Source organism: Artemia sp. Qi Xiang Cuo, chromosome 5 (genome assembly GCF_049724085.1).
Source record: "Artemia sp. Qi Xiang Cuo chromosome 5, ASM4972408v1, whole genome shotgun sequence".
NCBI classification, from domain to species: domain Eukaryota; kingdom Metazoa; phylum Arthropoda; class Branchiopoda; order Anostraca; family Artemiidae; genus Artemia; species Artemia sp. Qi Xiang Cuo.
Window position 1 is genome coordinate 46,844,430 of NC_142798.1, and position 24,234 is coordinate 46,868,663.

Here is a 24,234-nt window from a genome sequence, read left to right on the forward strand (position 1 = left end):
AATTCTTTTCTCGAATGCATCTTTTCAACGAAAAAATAATTGCTTCAAATGATTTGCCCCAAAATAATGTTTCTTCGTATCATTGGAGATTATTAAAAAGACCTTCTTATCGCGAAAAGACATCCTGTTACATGAAACCCTATTTAAAATTCGAATAATACCTATCAAAGCGGATTAAAATTCAGGCTGTTGCGATGGGATAATTTGATAAGCGTCGGATATACGCAAGGGCTTAGTGAAAAATATATAGCAGCTTAAAAAATGATTTGTCAACTGTGAAATAGCGAAGAGTCTGTTTTCAAATAGTTTGTTTTTTTTGTTTAAAAGGAATATTGGAATTATTACATTAGAATGCGTCTTGGTTAGAAGTTACAAGGTAAGGTTTTTTTTTTATAGAAATGTGTGGTAAGCTATTTATGCGTTATAAGATTTCCTATATATATCACTAATTTTGTTAATGAAAGAAAATGAAATAGTTTAGAAATAAATTTTCAGTTTTAATCATAAAAATTTATGTGCCTGAGATAATTTTATACTATTTTTTTTTGAATAAATAAGGAAAAAATATATACACTTAAAATTTATGTCTACACATCATAATTCCTTGGCATTGCTTGAAGGGGAGTATCTCCCATATCTTGATCTGTTGAGGTTAAGGCATTATATGAAGCAGCCAATTCCCTTTTCAACTTCCTTCCAGCTTGCGTGGAGCTAACACTAGGGTCAGAGGACCCTGCCATTAAAAGATTCGCGGCCATTGGCTGGTCCAGGTCATGTGTAATTCTACCAGCGTATTTGATAATAGATGGCCTTGTGGCTTGCATTAATGCAGGTTCGCTCCATCTCGCTTTCTTTTCCAGAGGAGCATTATAGCACGTATCTTCTTCCTTTAAAAAAAAGACAAAAATTTAGCATGAAAAAAAAATGCATTGTGAGATTTGGAAAATAATTCAATTTATTTTAGACATCTCAATTGTTGTAAAAAACATCTTGATTTCAAAATCAGGGTTTTTGATAGCATGATGGAGTGCCTATTATAAACTGCTTTTTCATCTATATTTAATGCAAATTTGAAGGTCTAGGGGGGAAGCTAGCCCCCCCCCCCCTCCCTTCCCTATTCCCCAGGGTTTTTTCCCCTCCACAAAAACACACACGTTAACCAATAGCTGTTTTATAACATTAAAAAAAGATTATTATTCTAAATAAAAGACCCATGTGTTCCAGATGTCATTCTTAAATAATTAGAACAAAAAAGTCAAACTTTAGCGTAAAGAGCGAGGTATTCAGGAGGGGGTAACTCCCCTCAAATACATAATAATTTGTGTTCCTATTAAGTTTTAATGTTGCTCCTTACTTTCAGTTAAAAAAAATTTTTTATTTATTCTATATTTAGGATAACGGTAAGGCTTCTAAATAAAAGTATGTAATCTTGAAGCACTGAAATAGAATAAATCCCTTTGACATTTACTTATTACTTTGACTAAAGCGCAAGTCAAGCTTCTAACACATAGTTTCTCAGTCTTTGAGTCACGACTTCTGGGGGAAAGAGGGGGGTCAGAGTCCCACAGGCTAGGGCTCGAATTTAGTCAGAGATTATTAAACTCCTTGGTATAACAGCCTTTTTTTTCTCTTTAAACTATCAGATTTCAATCAAACTTAAACATAAATAGAAAGTTAAGAAGTGAAAAAGTTAATTGACATGGCTCAGTCAATACCCTATGAGATAATAAGGGCCGTCAAATAAAAAGTATAGCTAATCTAACAATGCTATTTATTAAATAGGGTTATCAGTTAACAAATTTTATTTTTGAGGAAATGGGGGGGGGGTGAGGGTTTGAACGCATTAAATTTCTGTAAGATATTGTTCAACGCAGACTGGCCGTTAAGTATCTTCAAAAACATCACTAAAGGAAGGCAAATTTAATGGCTAAAAAAGGAAGCAAATTTAGAATTAACTACCTTGTATTTACAATGTTTTTGTTACAACTCAAAAGTTACTATCGAAAGCTCAGAACTTTTCCAAAAAAAACAATAAAAAGGCCACTGCTATTGATAAAAAACGCTCCGTATATGTCAGCCTATAAGAGAAATATGTAGAGGTTTCAGCTCCCAAGCAATAGGCTTCTAAGCGCATAAGTACCCTTAGTTCTAGTGTCTGTCTTAAGCAGTAAAAATAATTAAGCGATTAGCATAGAGGTTTTTTCTGCCATTCTATATTATTTTTTCATATACAATGAACCAAAACCAAACTGAACATGTCTCTCTTTTTTTTTGAATATTTACTAAAATTGAAATACATAGATCATTTAATATTTAATGATGAAGGAAACTTTTTAAAAAAGGTAAGCACATAGTGTAAGGAAAGAATTTTTTCCTTGACCTAATGACAAGACAATATCTTTATATTATAATAATGAGAAAATTTTACTCACCAGAAATTGCCTCGAATTATCCATTTTCTATGTAAATGTTTACAAAAAATGTCAGTAGTGTTAAGTTGAATAAACTTTTCAAAACTGTTGAAGAACCTAATTTGAAACCTGAATATATACAAAAAGTAATTGCATAACAGCGAAAAAAGACATGCTGGTTTTGGTTTATCACTAAAAAAGACATGTATATACCATGAACTAGAAATTGCGTAAATCTCTTGGCAAAGATGTAATGACCCTGTAGAATAGAATTACCTACCAGAAAAACCGGAAGGAACATAAAGTCGTAGAAGTATAACTTAGATTACTACTTCTATATTCATGAATTTTTAACACGTATATTAGGGGGTTCGCCCCCTAGTCAATACCCTGCTCTTTAAACTATAGTTCGAATTTTTTTTTCCAGTTCTTTAAAAATGACCGCTTAATCACAATCAGTTGATCAGTTGAAAAACTTGTTTTTTTTTATTTAATTCCTGATCTTTTTCTTTAATAATGCTGGGAAATCCGGCGCCCCCGTCATAGCAATGTCCCTTACCCCATGAAAACTTCCTTCATGGAAAGATCCGTCCATATATCCCCTGCCCCGCGCCGGCCCCCCCCTCCCCCACCAAATCACCTCGGAAAAAGTCGGTATACTTCACCCGCCCCCAGCCTCTCTGTTAACAGTTTTTAAATTTCATAAATTTCATCCCTCACCCTGGGGCCGGGGGGGGAGCTAGTCAGCCTCCAAGACATTGTTATCATATTTTCGACCATGCTGAAAAAAATGGCTCTCTCAAAATTTTGATCGGGTGACTTTGGGAAAAAAATGAGCGTGGGAGGGGGCCTAGTTGCCCTCCATTTTTTGGTCATTTTAAAAAGGCACTAGAACTTTAAATTCCCATTCCAATGAGCCCTCCCACGATATTCTAGGACCACTGGGTCGATACGATCACCCCTGGGGGAAAAAAAAACAACAAACAAAAAAACAAATAAACACGCATCCGTGATCTTTCTTCTGGTAAAAAATGTAAAATTCCACATTTTTGTAGATAGGAGCTTGAAACCTCTACAGTAGGGTTCTCCGATACGCTGAATAAGATGGTGTGATTTTCATTAAGGTTCTATAGCTTTTAGGGGGTCTTTCCCCCTTTTTTCGAAAATCAGCCAAATTTTCTCAGGCCCGTAACTTTTGATGGGTAAGATTAAACTTAATGAAACTTATATATTTGAAATCAAAATTAAAATCTGATTCTTTTGATGTATCTATTGGTATCAAAATCCCGTTTTTTAGAGTTTCGGTTACCATTGAGCCGGGTCGCTCCTTACTTACAGTTCGTTACCACGAACTGTTTGATAAGATCAGGGACTAAGCCATCGATTGTCCAAAAATTCACGCTATTTTCCTAGGTAGACGTACCTACACACACATATATATATATATATATATATATATATATATATATATATATATATATATATATATATATATATATATATATATATATATATATAAATATAAATATATATATATATATATATATATATATATATATATATATATATATATATATATATATATATACATATATACATATACTGAGCTGGATTCCAATCCAAATGTATCTCTTTTTTTTTATTTAAATAGGACTTATTTTCATGAAGCCTTACAAGCCTTACAAGTAGGAGAAAAAAGTAAAGGCAGGAGCTTGGAAACACATTCCCAGACCTTAATAGTGCTGCAGAGAAACACTACTATATTCACAGTCGTTTTAAAAATGGTAATTGGTACAATAAGCAGTCTGTATGTCGGTAACGGTACGACATGGTAATAAAAAAGAGCCCGGTAATTTTGTTTCCTCCAAGTCTTAGCGACTTAGTCTTCTTAACATTAGTTTACAATCTATTCTTGCATCCTGAACTCTCAAAACCTTTAAAAATTCCTTCATTTTGCTAATATTTTCATCTAGGATACTTAAATCATCAGTATAATCTAAGTGTAGGGGAGTTTCACTCCCCCAATTGCCTTTTCTATGCTCCTTGGGGCAAAGTCCATCAAAATGATCCATATAAATAGGGATAGGAAACAACCCTGCTTAATTTCTGATTTAATACGGAACCAGCTACTAACCTTATTTCCTACCTTAACTGTAGCAATGTTATTCTCATACATAGCATTATTCACTTTAATGTATTTGGTCGACGGGTCATCTCCCGTCATAAAACCACATTGTTTTTCTCGTAAAACTTTATCTAGAGCATCTCCAAGTCTATAAAGCACCATCATACTAAGTAAATTACTTCCTGCACAAACAAAGCTAACGTCTCTCTAATTATCACACTCACTCTCATCAATCACCTTTCTTATAGAGGGGTTTAATTAGCTTTCCTAAAATCACAAAGGTACTTCCCCTTTTTCAAAAGTCATATTCATAATCTTCAGTAACTTATCTCTAACTTCATAACAATCATATTTAAAAACTCATTTACCACACTATCAGCACCTGGGGCCTTATTATTTTTTAATTTTTTAGTACTGTCACTAATTCTTTGACAGAATAAATCTTCCTTCACATCAAAAGCGTCACAGACTTTTTCATTCTTTTTTAAATCTTTCCCTGTAACTCCCATGATTTAGAAAATTCTCAAAATGTTCTATCCATCTCTCTTTAACATTTTCCTTATCACTAGTTGTGGCTCCCTTTTTATCTTTAACTGGTACACGTCCAGATTGACTATTCCCTCTCAATTTATTAACATGACAGTACAATATTTTACTATTATGCCGTCTAGCTGCATCTTCCTGATCTTCAGTAATTGTGTCCATTGCCTCCATTTCACCCCTCTTTAATTCATATTTTAATTCTCTCTCCACTGCCTTTACATTCCTCTTATTTTCATATAATCCCTCACTCCAATAATTTTAGTAAAAGCCCCTAATCCTCTCTATTCAACATAAAGCATTTTCACTATTATTCCAAACCGTGTCTCTAACTTCCTTCCTTAAGATACCGTTAGCAACTTCAAAAACCGTTCTTCTAAAATCCTTCAACCCATCTTCAACGTTGTCAAATTTCAGACTCTCTAGCTCAGTATTCAACTATTCCTAAAAAAGAATTCTCTCAAATTCTCATCCTGGAGTCTACCAACGTCATAGCTTACTGGAAGGTATTTGCCCTTCCTAAATTTAAGCTTTAGATTAACCCCAGACTAGTGTGGCAATCCTTACTTTTAACATCAACAACATCACCCCTACATAGCCTAGTACCTTGTATCAATCCTACCAATCTTTGATTGCCAATAACATAATCAATAAGGTTAGCTGTCTTAATATCATGTGAATAGCCGATTAAGATCCGATTTTAATCCTTTTGTTGCGTGTCATTTGGCACGGAACACCCTTCCCGATTCGGCTCGAGAATGTCACTCGTTTGGCACCTTCAAAAGACTAGTATAATTTTTTTTGTTTTCATGTGATTAATTTTCCTTACTTTTGCCTGAATAAATTTTTAATTTTTCCTGAATAAACCTTACTTTATAATTTGTATTTATTTATATTTTCTTTTTTTCTCCTTTTTGATCTTCTTCTGTGACTGTGATCATACGTGTTTTTTTTCGTGCCTTATGCACATCCTTCTCGTGGCTTACTTTCTGTTTTGAATGGGTGGCAATAGTTTTTCATTTAATTGTTTTTCGTTTCTGTTTTTCTTTTCTCTATAATCTGATTGTGACCAGTGGATTGTAGAAGAGTATGAAGATCACTGATTTGAGAATAACATACAGAGAAATAAATTATGTTATGCTTTATTGATGTTTGATTTGTTTTGTTTATTGTTCTCTGGCTATTATTTCGCTATTGTTCTCTGAGTTTGTGATCCGTATATACTCCCCTAATTACAGGCCAAGGAGCCTTTGGGGGGACTAGCACAGTGTATTATTGTATGTGTATTGATAATGAACAAAATCTTATCTTATCTAATACCATGTTAACTTATGGGTCATTTTACGACCAAAATACTGTATCACTTATGACTAGATTCTTATACCTATAAAATCTCAGCAGTTTGTAACCATTACTGTAATTTTTCCTACATCAAATTTACTTAAGATAGAATACCCTCAATCCCTATTTCTACTGACAATGGCATTAAAATCTTCAACCATACGAGTATTAGATCCTCGCATTTCTACCTGGAACCCTGTCCACTTTTTCCTGTAGCTGTAAGTAAAATTCATCTGAGTCACAACTATCTCCACTAGTCGGTTCTAAAGAGGCATATATTACTATGAGCTGTGACTGATACCCTGCAATCTTTAGTCATAAAATGAGAAAATAGTATTATGTTATTAACACCTTCACCGCCTAAACAAGACTTATTAGCAGCTTCCTTATGCATCATGAGTCCTTCTCCCTGTCTATTTATCCCATCCTTCTTGCATGAGTAAATAAATTCTATACCACCTAATGTCATGTTTCCTACCCCAGGGATATGAGTTTCTGAATTTCCTAATAAGTCCAGATCGAAGCGTCTGATTTCACCAGCCAAAATGTGAGTACGATAGTTGTTTTTTAACTTTTTAATATTCCAATTTGCAATTTTCGGTTCCATTGCAACTGAACCCTCGTATAACTGATTCCCAAGCAACTCAATCCCTGAAACTGAATCCTCGTGCAAATAACCCCTCGTGCAACTAAACCCCCGTTTAACTGAACCTCCGTGTAACTGCACTTCGTGTATCTCAATGCTCGCGCAACTAAACCCCCGTTCAACTGAAGCCCCATACAAATGAATCCTCGTCTAACTGAATCCTTGTGCAACTCAACACCCGTGCAACTGAACCATCGCATAACTTAACCCTCGTAGAACTGAACCCCATGCAACTGAACCGCCGTTTAATTTGACCCACGTGCAACTTGACCCACGTGCAACTCATACCTATTTAACTGAACCCTACTTCCGTCAAAACGGGCTGAGTTGTATTTTTTGGTTATGTTGTTGATTTAAGGAGGATTGATTTGAATTGAGGTTGATCCTCTTTGGATCTACCTGTTGTATATATACTTACCTGTCATACATATATTTGAGTGTCTTATATATTAAAATAAATAAGACAGAAGGGTAAATTATTGTTTTTCTAAAGGAGTGGGGAATAGTATTGCATTAAAGCAGCATCTAGGCAAATACAATATATATGACAGGCAAAGATTCCCATGCCCAGGGCCAAACACACTTGAACTTCATAGTTGCAGCAATAATTGCAACCTAGTACACAGCAAACCGCGGTCCGTAGTGACCAAAAGCTTAAAAACGCGTTCCAAAAAAAAGATTCGTAATAAAAACGTTCCGTTAATACCAATTCAGGAATGATAGTTATTATTTTGGTTCATTATAGTAGTAAAAGCTTATTGTGGAAACAAATTTATGGGAATTTTGAAAGAGCTTCAAACGCTGATAAGTCTCTCTTTTTTTCTTTTTTATTTCGATGAAGCATTAGTGGGATGAAACACTTGAGTCCTTTCTCTTGTGCTGTTATTTTGTGTACTTATTTATTTTATCTGTTAATGTTGAAGATTATTTTTTTTTTCTCATTTTATGTAATTATTTAGTGTAAAGTGAAGGTTAAAACAATAGTTAACGCGCCCCAGCAAAGCTCCAGTGGTTTTATGTACCACAGTGATTTATATTGAGAAATAGTTGATGTTGCAAATTTACGCAATAAATCAATTAAACTACAAAGAATAATTCGAAGTCCCATCAACCAAGGCTACCTGATCTCTGCGATTCGATTTGATTGGCCATTAAAAACGTTTTTAATCCACTTACCCTCTTTTGGATAACACATCTTGTCCTTTGAGGTCCCTTAGACCAAGAACCTGTAAGTTTGGCTTATACATGACTTGTAAGTTTTAAACCAATGGAGAAAAAGAAAAAATCATAATCCAAAGCATATCAAGTCCCCTCAAGCTCTTTGGTCTGGAACTGGAAGCCATGTGTTAGTTTCATAACAATCAAAATATTCTGTGTCCAGTGACTCCTTTTGATCAGGACTAATTGGTAAATAGTTCAAGTCTAGCAGACCTTTTAATCTGGGCTGATTGAAAATATTCTAAGCTAGGTAAATGCATTCTGTCTTTGTTCATCAGCAATACTCCAAATCCTATAGAATTTTTATTTTTGGTCTGGAATACTAAGTCACATAAACAAACTGTGTTAAAAAAAACGATCATGATCAAAAACAAAGCAAAAGCTTACCTCAAGGATGGCCAAAGTTTGGAAAATTTTCAAAGGAATTTCCACATGTTCCCACAGTTCTGTGATTGCAGCTGATTCAAAAAAGCATTGTTTTGCAGCAACAAAGCCCATATAGGACCATCTAAAGAAATTTATGAGTGATTAATAATGGTAAACAAGTTATGAATAAAAACATAACAAATGAATTATTTTGAACTACTCTGAAAAAATAATCTGTCTTCTACATTAGATAATTTAGAAGGTAACACTGTTTCAGCCGTTAAGGCAAAATAGAAATTAATCAATCTCATTGTTAATGATATTTTCACTAATTCTTTTAGTATTTACACTTTTTTACAGTTTTACTATTAATTGACAAAATGTCTTTTTTCATACACAATAGGTTTAGAGACTCAGCCAATATTTCAAACAGCTCTTTTAGTTAGCACTTTTTGGCATATGGGAAAATAATATCGATTTTTTGCTATTCTTTTTTTATTTGTATAATCCCAAATTTTTCAGTGATTTGATTTTACAATGGATTGAAATTCTTAAATTTTAACAAAACCATTTGTTATTTTTAATTACTTTTTTCTTTTTCACTCTTTAGTCTTTTATTATCCTTAACCATTAAAAAAACATACGGATATAAGATCAACACGAGGTTCAGCAAAGAATGGTGAAATCCTATTCAAGAGCCTTAAATAGATAAAACCGATTTATTTAAAAGGAAAGAGCATTACATAGGTTTTCACAATTATTTACTCTGCTTAAGTGCCTCAAACATCAAAACACTATTTTGAAGAGATTTAAAAATGGAGAAACAAAGCTTTGATTAAACTAAACTACATTTACAGGCTACACTACCAGTACCCTGCCAAGACAACGTGACATGCTGCAGCAACCCTTTGTTGGCTTCGCAAACAAAAGTGTGGCAGGAGCAACACTATGGTCAGGAATCCAAAGAAAGGATTTAAAAATTTTATATTGACTTTGTAACCAGTTGACCTTTAAATGTAAAATATTTAATGCACACTTAAATGTATTGGAAACAAATAAAATGTAGACAAATTGGAACAAGTATCCGACTCCTCGTTTTCATTTTTCACTACAGGGGCTGCCCCCAAACCTCCCCCACAATGGCCAAATCCACAAGAAAAAAAAATGCAAACTAAGTTGCACAAGTTACTAAGACCTGATCCTCAAGATGACTGTCCCCTATGTCTATTCATCATCCCTTAACAACACATTCTCGCCTCTACATTCTTCTAAGAAGTGAAGAAGGTAACGAACTTTTTGTATGCTCAAATTCACCAGAATCCAATAATAGGTACACACATTAACAAATGATGCCAAGCTCTCATCACCGAAGATGATTATAGTAAAAGAAGAGACCTTTTTTTAAATGCATATTGAACTTCAAGCCAGTTGAAACTTACAATACCGTCTGATATAGACCCCAAAGCCGCACCGAAAACCTTTTAGCACACCGCCACCAAAAAGGCTTCAGCGCGCCGACGCCGCCACTGGTACGGTCAGCGACGGCGCGCCACCGGAAATTTCAATCACCGAATTATTTTCTGAGACTACCAAGAAGCAAATATAATGCAAAATCTAATATTTAATGGTAAATGCAAAAATTTTGGATCCTCTCAAAATGTTTTTGTATCTACTGTGATCTACAGTACTTGTATCTTTTGTAACTATGGAATTTAGATTATCATTCATACGTTTCTGTCCTCTTTGCTACAATGTAATATTTTCTAATTAAAATGAGTTTTGACTAGCCATGATATTCCTCAAATACCTTATTTATAAATGCTTTACAATACCTAAAAAAGGCAGCTATTCTACAAAACCCTTAGAACAAGGTTTTTACATATGTAGATTTTTTTTTACATATGCACATGGAAGCACATTCAAAGTAGAAGAACTAAACTTGTATGAAAAAATTCTTTGTCTTCCTAGCAACCTCCTTGAAAAAATTCAAATTTAAAACTGAAATGAATTCTATAATTTTTTTTGTGATTTAGATTAGGTTCTTGATGCTGATGTTCAGTTGCCCATTGTGCATGTTCCAGATCATCTGCCTCCTATCTTACCAAGATATGAATAATTCCCCCACAAGATGGAATGCAACATATAGTATGATGCAAAGTAATTATTCAATACAAAGGCCCTCTGGCAAGTGTTTTGAGTAAGATTGGGAAACCCGGCTTTGCTCTAGATGATGAGGAGCAACCAAATGATAGTAGCTGTATTTTGCTTCTGAAAGAAAAGATGAGAAACAAGTTTGATTTTTGCTTCCCATCTCAGGGTGACAGCTGTACTTCTGGACTTAGAAACATTCAAGATAAATGAAATTGATGAGCATCTAAACCTTCTTGGTGGTTCACTGATAAGAAGGGAATTCTTGTTCATAATGTTTAAGACTCTAGTGCTAGAGACTACTTTATCACATCTCCTGTGAATAGAATTTGTCCTATCAACACTCCAGGTCCCTCAACTTTAACCTGTGGTGAGCATTTTAGCGCAGTAGAAATTATTTTGTACAAAAAGGAGAGCGCCCTCATAGAACTCAAAAAGGAGGCTGTAATCTCTGGTGCTCTCAGTGGATCAGCTACCCCAATCAGTTGTTTGAATATGGCTAGTGGATTCTCACCAAAGAGCAGAAACTCTAAATCTCCTCATGATAATACATTAAAAAGGGAGGCTACTTGATCAGATAAATGTGTGAGATCAATGATGTAGAATAGGATAAAAATGGTCACGTGACTTGGTGTAAAGTCGATTTATATCTGGCATTGGCAGCCCATGCCAGAAGATCAAAAGATCTTGTCCTAGGTGATGGAATCAATCAAACCTTTACCTTCTGAAAAATATATTCTATTCAGCTGTCATGGATTGCAGCTTTGGCAAGAAAAGTTATATCGTTGCTGGCAACAAGTGCTGCAGCAGAAAGGGTTTTCAGTGATGCAGGACTAATTGTCACTGCTATGCGTTCTATGTTGGCTCCTCACTGTGTAAACAAGCTTATTTTTATACATGATAACTAAAAGCTTGTCAAAGCTTTCAAGGAAAGCGCTAGAGTGTTTTGGATTTTAATTATGGCTCCTTAAACTGCCTGAGAATTGACAAAATAGGGAATTTACATTTGAATTCAAATTAAATTCTGAAATTTAAAACCAGAATTATAATATAACATTATATTAATAACACATCTAATAATATAATTATAAAGGATGCTTTTCTTTATAAGATGTTGCCTCTTTTTATATTAAAGCTTTTCTTTACAAAATGTTGTTTTTTTTTCTCCTTACACCTGGGAACAAACTGATCTTAAAAAAGACATGCTAACTTTCTGAAAATTCGCTAAGTAAAAAGGAAAAAAAAAAATCAGATATTAAATCCTATACACTAAGGTAAAACTTTAATTGTTTGATATGCTTACCCGCCATGTTCAAATAAGTCCACAACCACACTACCTAAATTGCTGAGATGGGAAGGAGAAAAAAATAAGCTCTTTCATTCTCAAAGGAGTTGGTTAAAATATTTATTTTTAAAACTTGTATTTTATCACTCTTAAGTGAGAGGATTCAATCTTGAAACAATGCAAAATAATAGTTTCTGTAGCATAGAGAGTGAGGGGTAGGGTAGTCAAAGAACTGGAATGCAGGTTGCAAGACCAGAAAATCAAAAAGTAAGATATATACATCAGATTTCACTGATGTTTCATAAGTTAGCCTTGGATTTATGGTGCAAGTAAATTTGTTTAATTCACGTTTTAGAGCTTAATTTAATTAAACTTTGAATTACCTCTTTTTTCTGATTCATTCAAATTAGGCAGCTTAAGGTCCTGTTGTCAATCATTTGTGTTAAAAGAATGTTTTTGAGAAGTTAAGATTGATTTCGTGTCCTAATTTTGTCTGGGGTTTGGTCATGGTAATGAAGTTAAAGATAAATTCCTGGCGGAATACTGATAAAAACTGATACCAATTAAGTGTTCAAAAATTTTTAAAAGTAGCCAAAAAATTCTAAATATAGAACAAACGCCAATCAATTGATGGCCTGCCACCAAAAATTTTTATTTTGGCACCACCCGAAAAAAATCAGCATTGCTGGCGGCACACTGCTGCCAATTTTTATTTTTTTGCAGCTTTGCAGTCTAATCAGGGTTGCTAACTGGACGTATTTTATATCCAAAGGACATATTCCTGTGTGCCAGGACATGATGACATGATAGGGCAAAAAAGGGGCATATTTTAGACACTTGGGACACAAAATGGACATATTTTCAATTTTATGACATAAAACAAAATACTTTCATAAAAAGGTGTCACCCATCACCAAATGAGTGCTAAGACTTAAATCTTCTTGTTTTTAAATTCTGTATTGCATTTTCTGAAAACAGACTAAAAGCAAAATCACTACTTTAGTACAAAGAAACTTGCTGTAAGGGTAGACCCTAAATTGACTCTGGCCAATCCTATAAGTGAAAGCTTAAAAATCAAACACTTTTTGAATACCATTAACTATCAAAGGCCAAGTCCAGATAGACAGAAATAGATTTTATCCCAAAAGTTCACTTATTGCAAAATCACTAGCTTGGCAATGAGACTTTAACTTGTGATTAAATAACAAAAAACAAGTTCTTTTAACTGAAAGTAAGGAGCAACATTAAAACTAAAAATTAACATAAATTATTCAGTATATGAAAGGGGTTGTCCCCTCCTCTAGGACTAGTGGATATGGGCGTTGGGTGGGGGGCAGCGGCCCCCCCCTAGCCCTTCAAATTTACCGTAGTTATGGCTGAAAAAGAAGATGGTTTGGAAAAAGCAGTTGATAAAACTCCATCACCCTATCGACTGCCCCCCCCCCCTAGACAATATACTGCCTAATCCTGCCTATGCCTATGCTAGTGGATTGATACAATCAGTCCTGAAAAAAATAAATAAATAAACATGCCTCCATGATCTTTCTCCTGGCAAAAAAATACAAATTCTACATTTTTGCAGATAGGAGCTTGAAACATCTACAGTGGGGTTCTCTGATACTCTGAATCTGATGGTGTGAGCTTCATTAAACTACTATAACTCTTAGGGGCTGTTTCCCCCTTTTTTTGGAAATAAGGCAAATTTTCTCAGGTGCATAACTCTGGATGGGTGAGACTAACTTGGTGAAACTTATATATTGAAATCAGCATAAAAATCTGATTCTTTTGATGTATATATTGGCATTAAAATTTTGTTTTTTTTTTAGAGTTTCGGTTACTATTGAGCTGGGTCACTCCTTGCTTACAGTTCATGGAAGAGTATATTATAAGCAAATCTAAGCAATTCATGCTGTAGGCCAACAACTCACAATCAGTGTTTCTGAATTTAGTAGAAACCACATGAATACAGAGTCTCAGATTATCAACTCTCAAATAAGATAAGATTGCCAGCAATAAGGACAAATCCTGTAGATGCCAGTCAATGATGATGGTGACTCAGCTCATCAGGCACATCCCAAACTGTGCACCATGACTTGTTGCACCAATCTCTGTCAACAGCTGACTTGAAGGCTTTGGTATTAGGGGACATGACTGCATTTTGGCTAAGGGAATTCCAAACGTCAACCACACAGTTGGAGAAAAATTTGTTTTGCAGCCTGGTATTAGTATGTTTCTGGTAGAGCTTCAGGGGGTGCCCTCTTGTTCTTGACAAACCATCTAACTGGAATAAGTCAGGGATGATATCCTGGTTGCAGATCAATTTGTATGTCATCAATACATCCCCTTGCTTATGTTGGTATGTGAGAGATGGTATATTGAGCCTCTGGAGTCTGGTAGAACATGGCAAATTTTGAAAACCCCTTATGCATTTTGTTGCTTGCTGCTGCACCAATTCCAGAATCGATTGGTCAAGCTTGTTAACTGGTGTGGCAATGGACATTCCAAATTCTAATTTTGGGATGGGAATAACAATTTTGGGAATAGGCCTAACAATTCTCATATAATATTCAGAATAATCATAGTTAAAACATTTTGCATCCATGCTCACTATACTTTACCCTCACCCTAATGTGCAAATATATAGCCCAAATTACATATTTATCAATGCATTATGCCACCTGTAACTGTTTTATTAGTTTTTGTTTCATCATAGTTGATTCAATTTGTAGGTAAACAGGTAGAAACAAATGAGATAGGCTATATTTTGAGAATAGATAGGAAATATGTAGGCTAACTCAGGCTATATATTTGCACATCAGGGGGGATTAGGGGTAGGCTAAATCAGGCTATAGTGTTGCTCAACTATGATAGGAATTTGGCATATTACAAAGTAAAAATTGTTTTCTTAAGATGGGAAATATATAATTAGGGCTATACAATTTCAAATTAGGGGGAAGGCTTGGGGGTAATGAATGGCTGCATGCAAAATGTGTTAGCTATGATTATTTTGTATATTATGAAGTAAGACCTGTTTTTTTAACTTGCTTCTGTATTTTCAGGTAGGCTAGCTGTGCACATACCAAACGTTGTTTTGTCAAAATTCCAATAGATAGCCTATAGACCTGTCAATATAGGAATTTGAAATCAAAAGAGGGTTAGGCTAACATAGAAGCTTGGCAATAGGCCTACCTTCCCAGAGTAGCCTATGTTTTTGGCCCAGGATTCTTTAATGGAAGTTTCATTTTTCAAACCAAACTCCTTTTCAAGATATAAAAAGTAGCTTGTCTAGAATTTTACCAAAAATCTAACCAGTGCATGACTTAGGCTCCAGATCCATTTACTAAAGTTTTGTTTACCTAGCCAAGGCTAGCTGAACTACCTACTATTGAAGAGAGTGAAAAGCCCGTCACCATACAAAGATTAAAACTTAGTACAAGAGAAAGATACACCTGGCAAAGGTAAATAAACGAACCCAGCACTTTGTAGGGCATTATACAAAAGCAAATAGGGACGCATTATGTTAATTCAAATTTTTCAACGAGAAGTTTTATAACCTAAACGCGTTAAAAGTTTATTATTTGGAGGATCTTCTTTAAGGTTTTCAGTTTAGACTTGCAGTTGAAGTGCTATTCTTCACCAATTTCATTATAAATTTTGACTGTCTTTGGGTTTACAGTGACCAGAGGTTTGTATTGTATTCTTGAAAAGATATTAGTGTATCTGGGCCAGTCAGATTTGTTATGCAAGTCAAGCAGTATCTGTTAAAAAAGAAACAAAATTCTAGATGAGAGGCTGGGAGTCAATTTAACGGTTAATTTGCTACTCTAGCTAAATGACAAACAGGCTTAGCCTACCATCCAATGAACCTTTTAGTCCCCTTTCCATATTTTCTGGTTGCAGGAAACTTTCCAATTAACTCACTGATAGGATAGCAGAAAATAGACTAGGCTATCTTTAGAATCAGAATTTCATCCTGGATCCACATTCAACATTTATTTGCATCAGAAATGAACTTTACCCCCTTCCCTGTATAGCCTAATGTACAAATATATTTCCTGAGTTGTAAATATTCACTGAGTTCTCTGTAAGTCACTCTTTTCTTCAAGTTGATTTAACAGTTTGTCAAAATAGCCTAATAGAAAATCCAATGTAGGCCTACCATCCAATATAGGCTATATATCACTTGATGCCTTTTTTTATGCTGATTACAAATATAGTAATCATTTCTGATAGAAATGATTATTATATTTGTAATCAGCATAAAAAGGGCATCAAATGGCATCAGAAATGAATTTCATTCCCCCCCCCCTATATATGCCAATTAAGGGTTAGGTTAGGTATAGCCGATATAAGGGGGGGGGGCTGAAATTAATTTCCGATAGAAAAGCTTATTATATTCGTAATCAGCATAAAAAAAGGCATCAAATGGTGTATTCACTTTATTTGAAACTCAATAATATGATTTGGTATATATTGACCTCACTTTATTCCTAGCTCAATAATATGATTTGGTAGAACTTTACCATATATTTGCACATTAGGGGGATGGGGGTAAAGTATAAACTTACCTCCCATTCACATCAGAAATAAAATTTGCCCCCCCCCCCTAATGTGCAAATAGGCCTATATACCCTGAATTGGTATATATAGGGGTGGGGGTAAAATTCATTTCCAACCAAAAATTATTATTATATTTGGAAAGAGCATAAAAAAAGTCATTGAGTAGTATATTCTCTTTATTTGTAAGTCAATAATATGATTTGGTAAAAATTTACCAAAGCATCAAATAATGTTTCCACTTTCATCCTAGTCTAGCTAAATTATATGGCTTACTGCAAATTTACCATGAACTTTACCCCCACCCCTCTAATGAGGAAATATAGGCCTATCCTGAATTGGGATATACCCTGAATAGTTGACAGCAAAGTTTCAAATTGCAAAATGCAGTGCTATTTGTGTTGATGGCATTCAAAAACTTGAAAGGGTAGGAAAACAGTTTATATTTGAGTCACCTAATAAATGAGGTTTGAATTGTTATGAATAAGTATTTTTGGAATATATGGTAAAATTCTACTTTAGCTACTTTTGGCTATCTTGGGAAGGGGCTAAATTATGAAAATGAAACTACTAGGGATGGGTTACAGTCTAAAGTATGTCCTGGGAAGGTATTTTGAAGTATCTAACTTGCACTCCTTCTCCCTCTAGAGGGTCCTGACCTTTGATGACCTGTTTTTTGCTTCACAACTTGTTTTAGTCCCAATTTATAAGGTTTTAAACATATGCAAATACATTTCCTAAATTTAAAAAAAAAAACAACACTGATATGGCTTAAAATTCTACTCAAATAACAGGAATGCATTTTCAGAACTAAAGCCAGAAAATAAGAAACTAATAGCTGAAAATTAAGGTAAAATGTTGTTTTGTCAAAATTTCAATAGGTATAGACCAGTCATGCAGGCAAATTTCAGGACCCTCTAGAGAGAGAAGGGGGGAGTTAGGTACTTCAAAATACCTTCCCAGGTCATACTTTAGCCTATAGACCTATCCCTGAAAGTTTCATTTTCCTAAACTAACCCCTTTTCAAGATAGCCAAAAGCAGCTAAAGTAGAATTTTACTGAGTGTTGATAACTTCTTTGTGTGGTTAAAAAAATCAAATACCTTTAAGGGCTCAAGATGCATTTAGCCTCAGAAGCAATTATCAAATTATGAAATAGCATAAAAAAGGCATCAAATAACATTTTCCTGTTCATTTTAGCTAAATTATATGACCCAATAGAATTTTGCCAAATCAGAACTGTTCCAAGAGAGGGCAACTGCCTCAGTTGCCCTGGGTGTTGTGGCTTAGGGGGTATCACAGCTGAGGAATTTCCCACTTTGATTCAGCCAATTTGGCTTATATTTGAGTTGAGAAGAGGGCACATAATTAATTTTTCCCTAGGCACCACCAACCCTAGGAATGGCTTTATATATGCAGCACTTTATGGTGTATATTTGCACACTGGGGTGGGGGGGGGGGGTTAATGTTCATTTCCAATGCAAATAATTTCAATATTTGGATTCAGGATGAAATCCTGATCCTAAAGGTAGGCCTAGACCCTATGTCTGTTTCTTAGCTAACTCATTAGCAATTAAACTAGAAAACTTACCCTTGATTACTGTCATACAAAATTCCACTTTGGACTGTTAACAGGCTTCAAACATATAAACCGTAGTGAAACATGGTTTGAATGGTCCCATAGGCTATTGTCCTAAGTAATATATCTCTTCATTTTTTGTTGTATTCTTTGTTTAACAGATTTGCTGAATTGTCTATGTGTGATAACCACTTTGTCTAAATCATTTCAATTAAATTCTTAGACTTTTGTTCCCCTTTAGGGTCTATTAAGGGGTATTAAATTTTAGGAAACACTGTAGAGTTTATGTATGACTTATGTCATACATTGGTACATCTATTAACAAAAGCTTTTGCAATACAAAGACAGGGTTAAGACACCACAAATTCTCAGGAAACATAAACGTTTCCACAATGATCCTATTCTTCTCACATGGCCAAATATGATCAGTTTCTGTTTTGAACTAAATCCCTTATAATTCCTTAGCTCTCTATGAGCAGGGAGGAAAGAGGGACTCTATGTACCAACATATGAGGTATCAGCTAGCCAAACTGAACTTTCATTTGAAAGTTTGGTTTTGGTGTTGCCATTACTTCATATGTTGGTACATCTATTAACAAAAGCCAATTCCAACCAATTTGGTGGTGGGTTCATAAATCAACTAATATAAAATTTTATTTTCAAACTCAAATATTCAAATGTGTAAACTATAAAACTGTCTGAACTGCAACAAAATGTAGAACATTGGTTTGATTTCATGAAGGTAGTGTTGTCTGGGAGTAGACTCTGAAGACCAGCCAGCAGCACTCATTGTATCAGTAAGTGGTACTGATTTTGATAGTGCCCATGACTCTGCCATCTTGTGATGTGTACTTTCCCTTTTCTACACTCTTCTTTTGCTGCCTCATATGCCATAGTTAAGGCCTGCTTTATCCAAAAAGAAATGGCTCCAGCTGCCACCTCTTGTGGTGCTGTTTTAGAAAAAGGAATGAAGAACCTTTTTCTCCCTTTTCTGACCACCACATTAGCCATTTGTTGTGCATAGGCTGATAGTTTTCTCTCTGAAAACACAAAGCTGGATTGACATCTAGCACAGGAAGAAGGATAGGAGAAGGAATCTCATGAGTCTTCACAGTTTTGGGTCTAAACAAAGGAAGTAACCTGAGAGTTATTGAATTATCCAAAAATTGTGCTGTACTGAAAGACAAGGCATGAATTTCACTCCTTTGGCAACCAGGTGTGATGGCAGTAATGAATACCATATTAAGAGTATGATCTTTCATATCAATATTCCACAAGTCAAGAAAGTGTGAAATTCTAAAATACCTTAGAACAAGGCCAAGATCCCTGCAGGAATATCATGTTGTGTCCGCAGTGACTCATGCCAAAAATTCTGTATCATTTTTGTCAAACAAGTATCTTTGCTGATATCTGTTCCTGTAGCTAGAGCTAGTTTTCTGCATATTGCTGCTTTATAACCTTCTATTGTTGATGGTGCAAGGTTTTGACCAGTCTTTAGATATATCATGAATTTTGCAACTGTCTCAAGTACTGGTTTTGAGAGGATTAATCTTCCATTCACTACACCAACCCACAATCACTTGCCATTTTCCATTGTACAATTCAATAGTAGATTGTCATTGGGACTGGGCAAGTGCATGGGCTGATTCCTTAGAAAAACCTCTCTTTTCAAGTCCACACTCGATATCTTCCAGCTGTGTAAATTTAGATTCCTTAGTGCTGGGTGGCAAAATCAACCCTGCTGGAGGAGACCTGACTGATCTCCAAGGGGTATAGGCAAGTCTACTAGCAGGTTGAGAAGATTTGTGTACCAAGCTTGGCAAGGCCATTGTGGAGCAATTAGTATTATTTGGCAGTTCAGACTTTCAAACCTTCTCCAGAACCTTTGGGATCAGGGCAAATGGAGGGAAGGCATGGCTGTGTTTGTTCAACCAATCATGGACAAGGGCATCTGTGCTGATCACAAGAGAATCTGGAACTGGTGAAAAATATATGTTGATCTTCTAGTTCAACTGAGTTGTGAATGGATCAACTTCTGGCAATCTGTACTCTTTTGACAAGGCTCTGAAGACACTCTCATTGAGACTCCATTCCGTGGGCAGACCTTTTCCCTCTTGTGACAGTGTGTTGACTACTAGATTAAGTGACCTGGTGATGTGTCTTGCTCTCAAGAGAATGTTCAGGGCCATCATAATCTTGAAGAACTTTATGGATTCCTCCTCTAGGGAGAAAGAATGGGTTCCACCCTCTTTGTTTATGTAATTGACTACAGTTGGGTTGTCTGTTGCTACCATGACTACCTCATTTCTTAGCTCCTCTGCAAAGGCTTTGATTGTGTTAGCTATGGCTCTCATCTCAAGGCAATTTACATGAAGAGATTTCTCTTCTGGAAACCAAGTCCCCAAAGCTTCTTGATGTGGGTCCTCTAGATAGCTCCCCCCCCCCCCCCCATAGGTTGGGCTGTCAGTAAATATTGTTTTGGAAACAATAGGGGGCTTGAGAGGAAGGCCTTGACTCAGCCAGTCTTTGTTCAGCCATGGTGAAAATGCCTCTAAATCTCTTTTGTAATTAGGATGTTTAAATCTATGTTGTCCCAAGACCTGTCCCACAATCTGAGCATTAGTAACTGACATTTCCTAAGATGTAGTCTGTTGAAAGGAATTGCTCTTGAGCCCGCATTGATGAGTCCAATCAGCTTCATTAGTTCCTTATTGAGGTATGCAATTTTTCCAGAGCTGCCTTGATTGCATGTATCAAGCTCTGAATCTTTTCTGGGGCTAGGTACACCCTCTTTACCTCCAGGTCAACCTGAAACCCAAGAAATATGATCTGTTGCATAGGTTGCAATTCTGATTTCTTACTCAGCATGAACCCAAGTCTGTGCAGAATCATCATGGTCCTTACATTGCTCTGTACTACTGAATTTTGGCAGTCATGCAGAAGCCAGTTGTCCATGTAAGCATGCAGTTGGATGGCTTGAAGGTGGCAATAGCTCATGATGACACCAATCATGTGGCAGAAAACAGCTGGACTTGATGCTAGTCCAAAAGGGAGCACCTTGAACTGATAGATCTGGTTTCTGAAGGTGAACCTTAGATATTTCTGATGGCTCTTGGAAATGCTAGTAGGCATCTTTCAGATCTATTGATGCTGCCCAATTTGATTCCTGCATTGCAGTTAGTATTGTGGCCTGGTTCTTCATTTTGATAGTTGTCATGTCCAAGAATTGGTTTAGGCTAGATAAGTCTATCACTGGGTGCCAACCCTTGTTTTCCTTTTTTGGAACCAGAAAACACCAACTGTAAAAACCTGGAGACAACTGAGTTTGGACTTCCTCTATTATGCCTTTCTTGAGCATTACAGCAATCTCTGATTCCAAAATTAGCAACTGATTGCTTGACATATTTGATTTGTTGATTGGGTTGCATACTAGAGGAGGGTATTTTTTGAAGTCCAGACAGTAGCCCTCTTTGATGATGTTCAGAACAAACTTGTCATCTGTTATGTTTTTCCAGTTCTCTACAAAGTGAGACAACAATTTCCTACAGGAAGGGGATCTTGAATTGGCTCCAGGATCAAATCATTGAGTATTTGACTGTTTTCTTTCTCATATTTTTGGGGCTGAAGTGAAGGTACGACCTTTTTTGTTGGTAAAGCCTTCCCTTCCTTGCTGGGAACGAAATGTCTGTTTTTCTTCATATCTTGGCTTCTTTTGGATTGGGCCACAAAATTCTTGTCTGTCCTGTTGGAGTTCATATTCTCTCTTTACTGGCTGCATAGACTGAGCTGTTGAAGGAGGGTTGGAAAACTGCCTACTTTCAGCCCTGTATCACCTCATTCTATGAGCCAGGTCCTTAAAGTCAGCAGAAAAAAGGAACTCACTTTCCAGAGATGATGACCTCAATTCATTCCTAATCTCTTGAGCCAAGTCAGGGATTGATTTCAAGACGTTATCCCTTCTCATGAGCATCAAATTTGAGCATATTGTTGAGAGAATATTTCAAAGGGGTTGCTGACATCTATTGATAGATTCCAAAAGCTTCATCAGTTTTGGAATAGTGTCAGGAGAGACATTCTCTGCCTTTAACACTTTTATGACAGTACCTAACATGAGGTCACTATGACATCATGCTCATAGCTGCTTGGGTGGAAGACTCTATGGCCAAGAATGACTTTTTGTTGACCAATATGAAGTTTCTGTCCTCTACCTGTCCAGTTGGTGACAACAAACTGAACTCTGGGTTGACACATGGCACCTGTGAAGCCAAATGTGTGTTGTGACATTTGTAAGCTTTTGCTTGGCCCAGTATGTCAAGAGGATCAAAGAAAGTTCTTCTGAGTGCTGCTTGATGAAATTTTTTTTAGCATTGGAAAGAAAGGCTCAATTGCCAAAACCAGCTCTGCCGCCAAGCAAGGCTGTTGGATGGTAATGGTAGGCCTGGGGCAAATGGTGTCACCCAGTACTTTGTATACAAGGTCCAGCAACTCTGCTAAAGAGACCTTGTCATCTGTTCTGGGATCAGTGTCTACCATCGATTCCTTGTCATCAAATGCAAAGAATCATTGTCCTCATTCTCAGAATTGCCATCACCTGTATCTTCTTGGTCTCTCAAGGCCTTTGTTGAGGGGCCCTCACCCCTGTTAGTGTTGGAGGTTTGGTCACGCTCAGAAAAGGATCTTCCATCATTTTGTAAACAAACAATCTGTGACTTCATATTTTTTTTTCTTAACATATTTAAACAATTACAATATTATAAATACATAATTTTATCCAACTATAAAATCTTTATAATTAGATGCTGGGACTAATCTGAGCTGCAATCTCCAGACCAATTTATCCCTTGCCAGAAGGCCTATACACCATAGGCATTATAACCCTGTGTAATGGTGGTCTGTACACCCTAGGCATTATGACCTTATGTAATGATGGCCTATACACCCTAGGTGTTATGACCTTATGTAATGATGGCCTGTATGCCCTAGGCGTTATAACCTTGTGTTGGTGGTCTGTACTCCCTAGGCGTTATAACCTTGTGTTATAACGCCTGGTGGTCTGTATGAACTTATGTAATGACAGCCTATACACCCTAGGTGTTATGACCTTATGTAATGACGGCCTGTACACCCTAGGCATTATGACTTTATGTAATGATGGCCTATATGCCCTAGGCGTTATGACCTTATGTAATGGCAGCCTGTACACCCTAGGTGTTATGACCTTATGTAATGACAGCCTATACGCCCTAGGCCCTATGACCTTATGTAATGACAGTCTATACGGCCAAGCTGTTATGACCTTATGTAACTTGTAAAATATAAACTTATGAAAGGTATTATCCATACCCAAATACTAGATTTACTGCAGCTAAACCATTAAAATACAAATAATTATCTGGCCTACTAAACACTAGGCTCATACAAAAACAAAACTATAAACTCATTTTCTTTTTTACTAAATAAAAAATGTTTTATATGTTGAATTAAAACCAAAGAACTACCTTGGATAGTGTCTATCCGTTCAACCCCATGTACCACAAAACAGAAACTGGTCTGATTCAGCCATGTGAGAAGAATTGGATTGTTGTGGAAACGTTTGTTTTTCGTGAGGATTTGTGGTGTCTTAACCCCATCTTGTATTGCAAAACTGGAGAAGCTTTTGTTAATAGATGTACCAATGTATGAGGTAATGGCAACGCCAAAAGAGTATCCTAGCACATTGTGATTTCTTGTTTTATGCTCTTAATGATGCTTATATTGGGAGTTTTTGTGACAAGATGTTTTTTGTGCCTGTTACAAAAACAAATAATAATAATATCATGCAAAACAAATAGGCCACAGGGCCTCTATAAAAATCTTTAAAATTGGCAAAAGTTATAGGCACTTTTGCCATAGTATTTGTCCAGTTCTAATAGAAAGTAAAGCTGGCTTGTAACACAGGCTAATGAAAATCACAGATCTGCTTGCTAGCTGTTAATAACAATAGAAAAAGTAAGCCATTTAAAAACTATAGCATAGTTCC

The 24,234-nt window shown here is 35.8% G+C and overlaps 4 protein-coding genes across 4 annotated transcripts in view; 2 read left to right on the top strand and 2 right to left on the bottom strand.

Moving 5' to 3' along the window:
* Positions 1-15,647, bottom strand: part of LOC148952195 (very-long-chain (3R)-3-hydroxyacyl-CoA dehydratase hpo-8-like) — a 37,804-nt gene extending 22,157 nt beyond the window's left edge. Inside the window, exons 1-2 of the mRNA XM_089089150.1 lie at positions 15,553-15,647; positions 8,669-8,789 (exon numbers count right to left, since the gene is read on the bottom strand). Of these exons, the coding sequence (XP_088945276.1) occupies positions 8,669-8,789; positions 15,553-15,596 (165 nt within the window). The 5' untranslated portion in view covers positions 15,597-15,647. The remainder of the gene's footprint in view (positions 1-8,668; positions 8,790-15,552) is intronic.
* Positions 1-24,234, top strand: part of Git (ARF GTPase-activating protein GIT1) — a 497,129-nt gene that overhangs the window by 397,496 nt on the left and 75,399 nt on the right. The gene's annotated exons all lie outside the window — the stretch shown is intronic.
* The window catches only part of LOC148952196 (transcriptional regulator Simba1-like), a 29,478-nt gene continuing 20,900 nt past the window's right edge, over positions 15,657-24,234 (top strand). The window contains exon 1 of the mRNA XM_089088871.1: positions 15,657-15,765. The gene's annotated coding sequence lies outside the window, so the exon portion shown is untranslated. The remainder of the gene's footprint in view (positions 15,766-24,234) is intronic.
* LOC148952197 (uncharacterized) lies at positions 20,219-20,569 on the bottom strand. Its single transcript, XM_089089151.1, has one exon. It carries the CDS (start codon positions 20,567-20,569, stop codon positions 20,219-20,221), a length of 351 nt encoding a protein of 116 aa, XP_088945277.1.

What these genes read in the sequence shown, in the direction of transcription:
- LOC148952197 (XM_089089151.1), bottom strand. Translation starts at nt 20,569, where the DNA reads ATGAGAGCCATAGCTAACACAATCAAAGCCTTTGCAGAGGAGCTAAGA.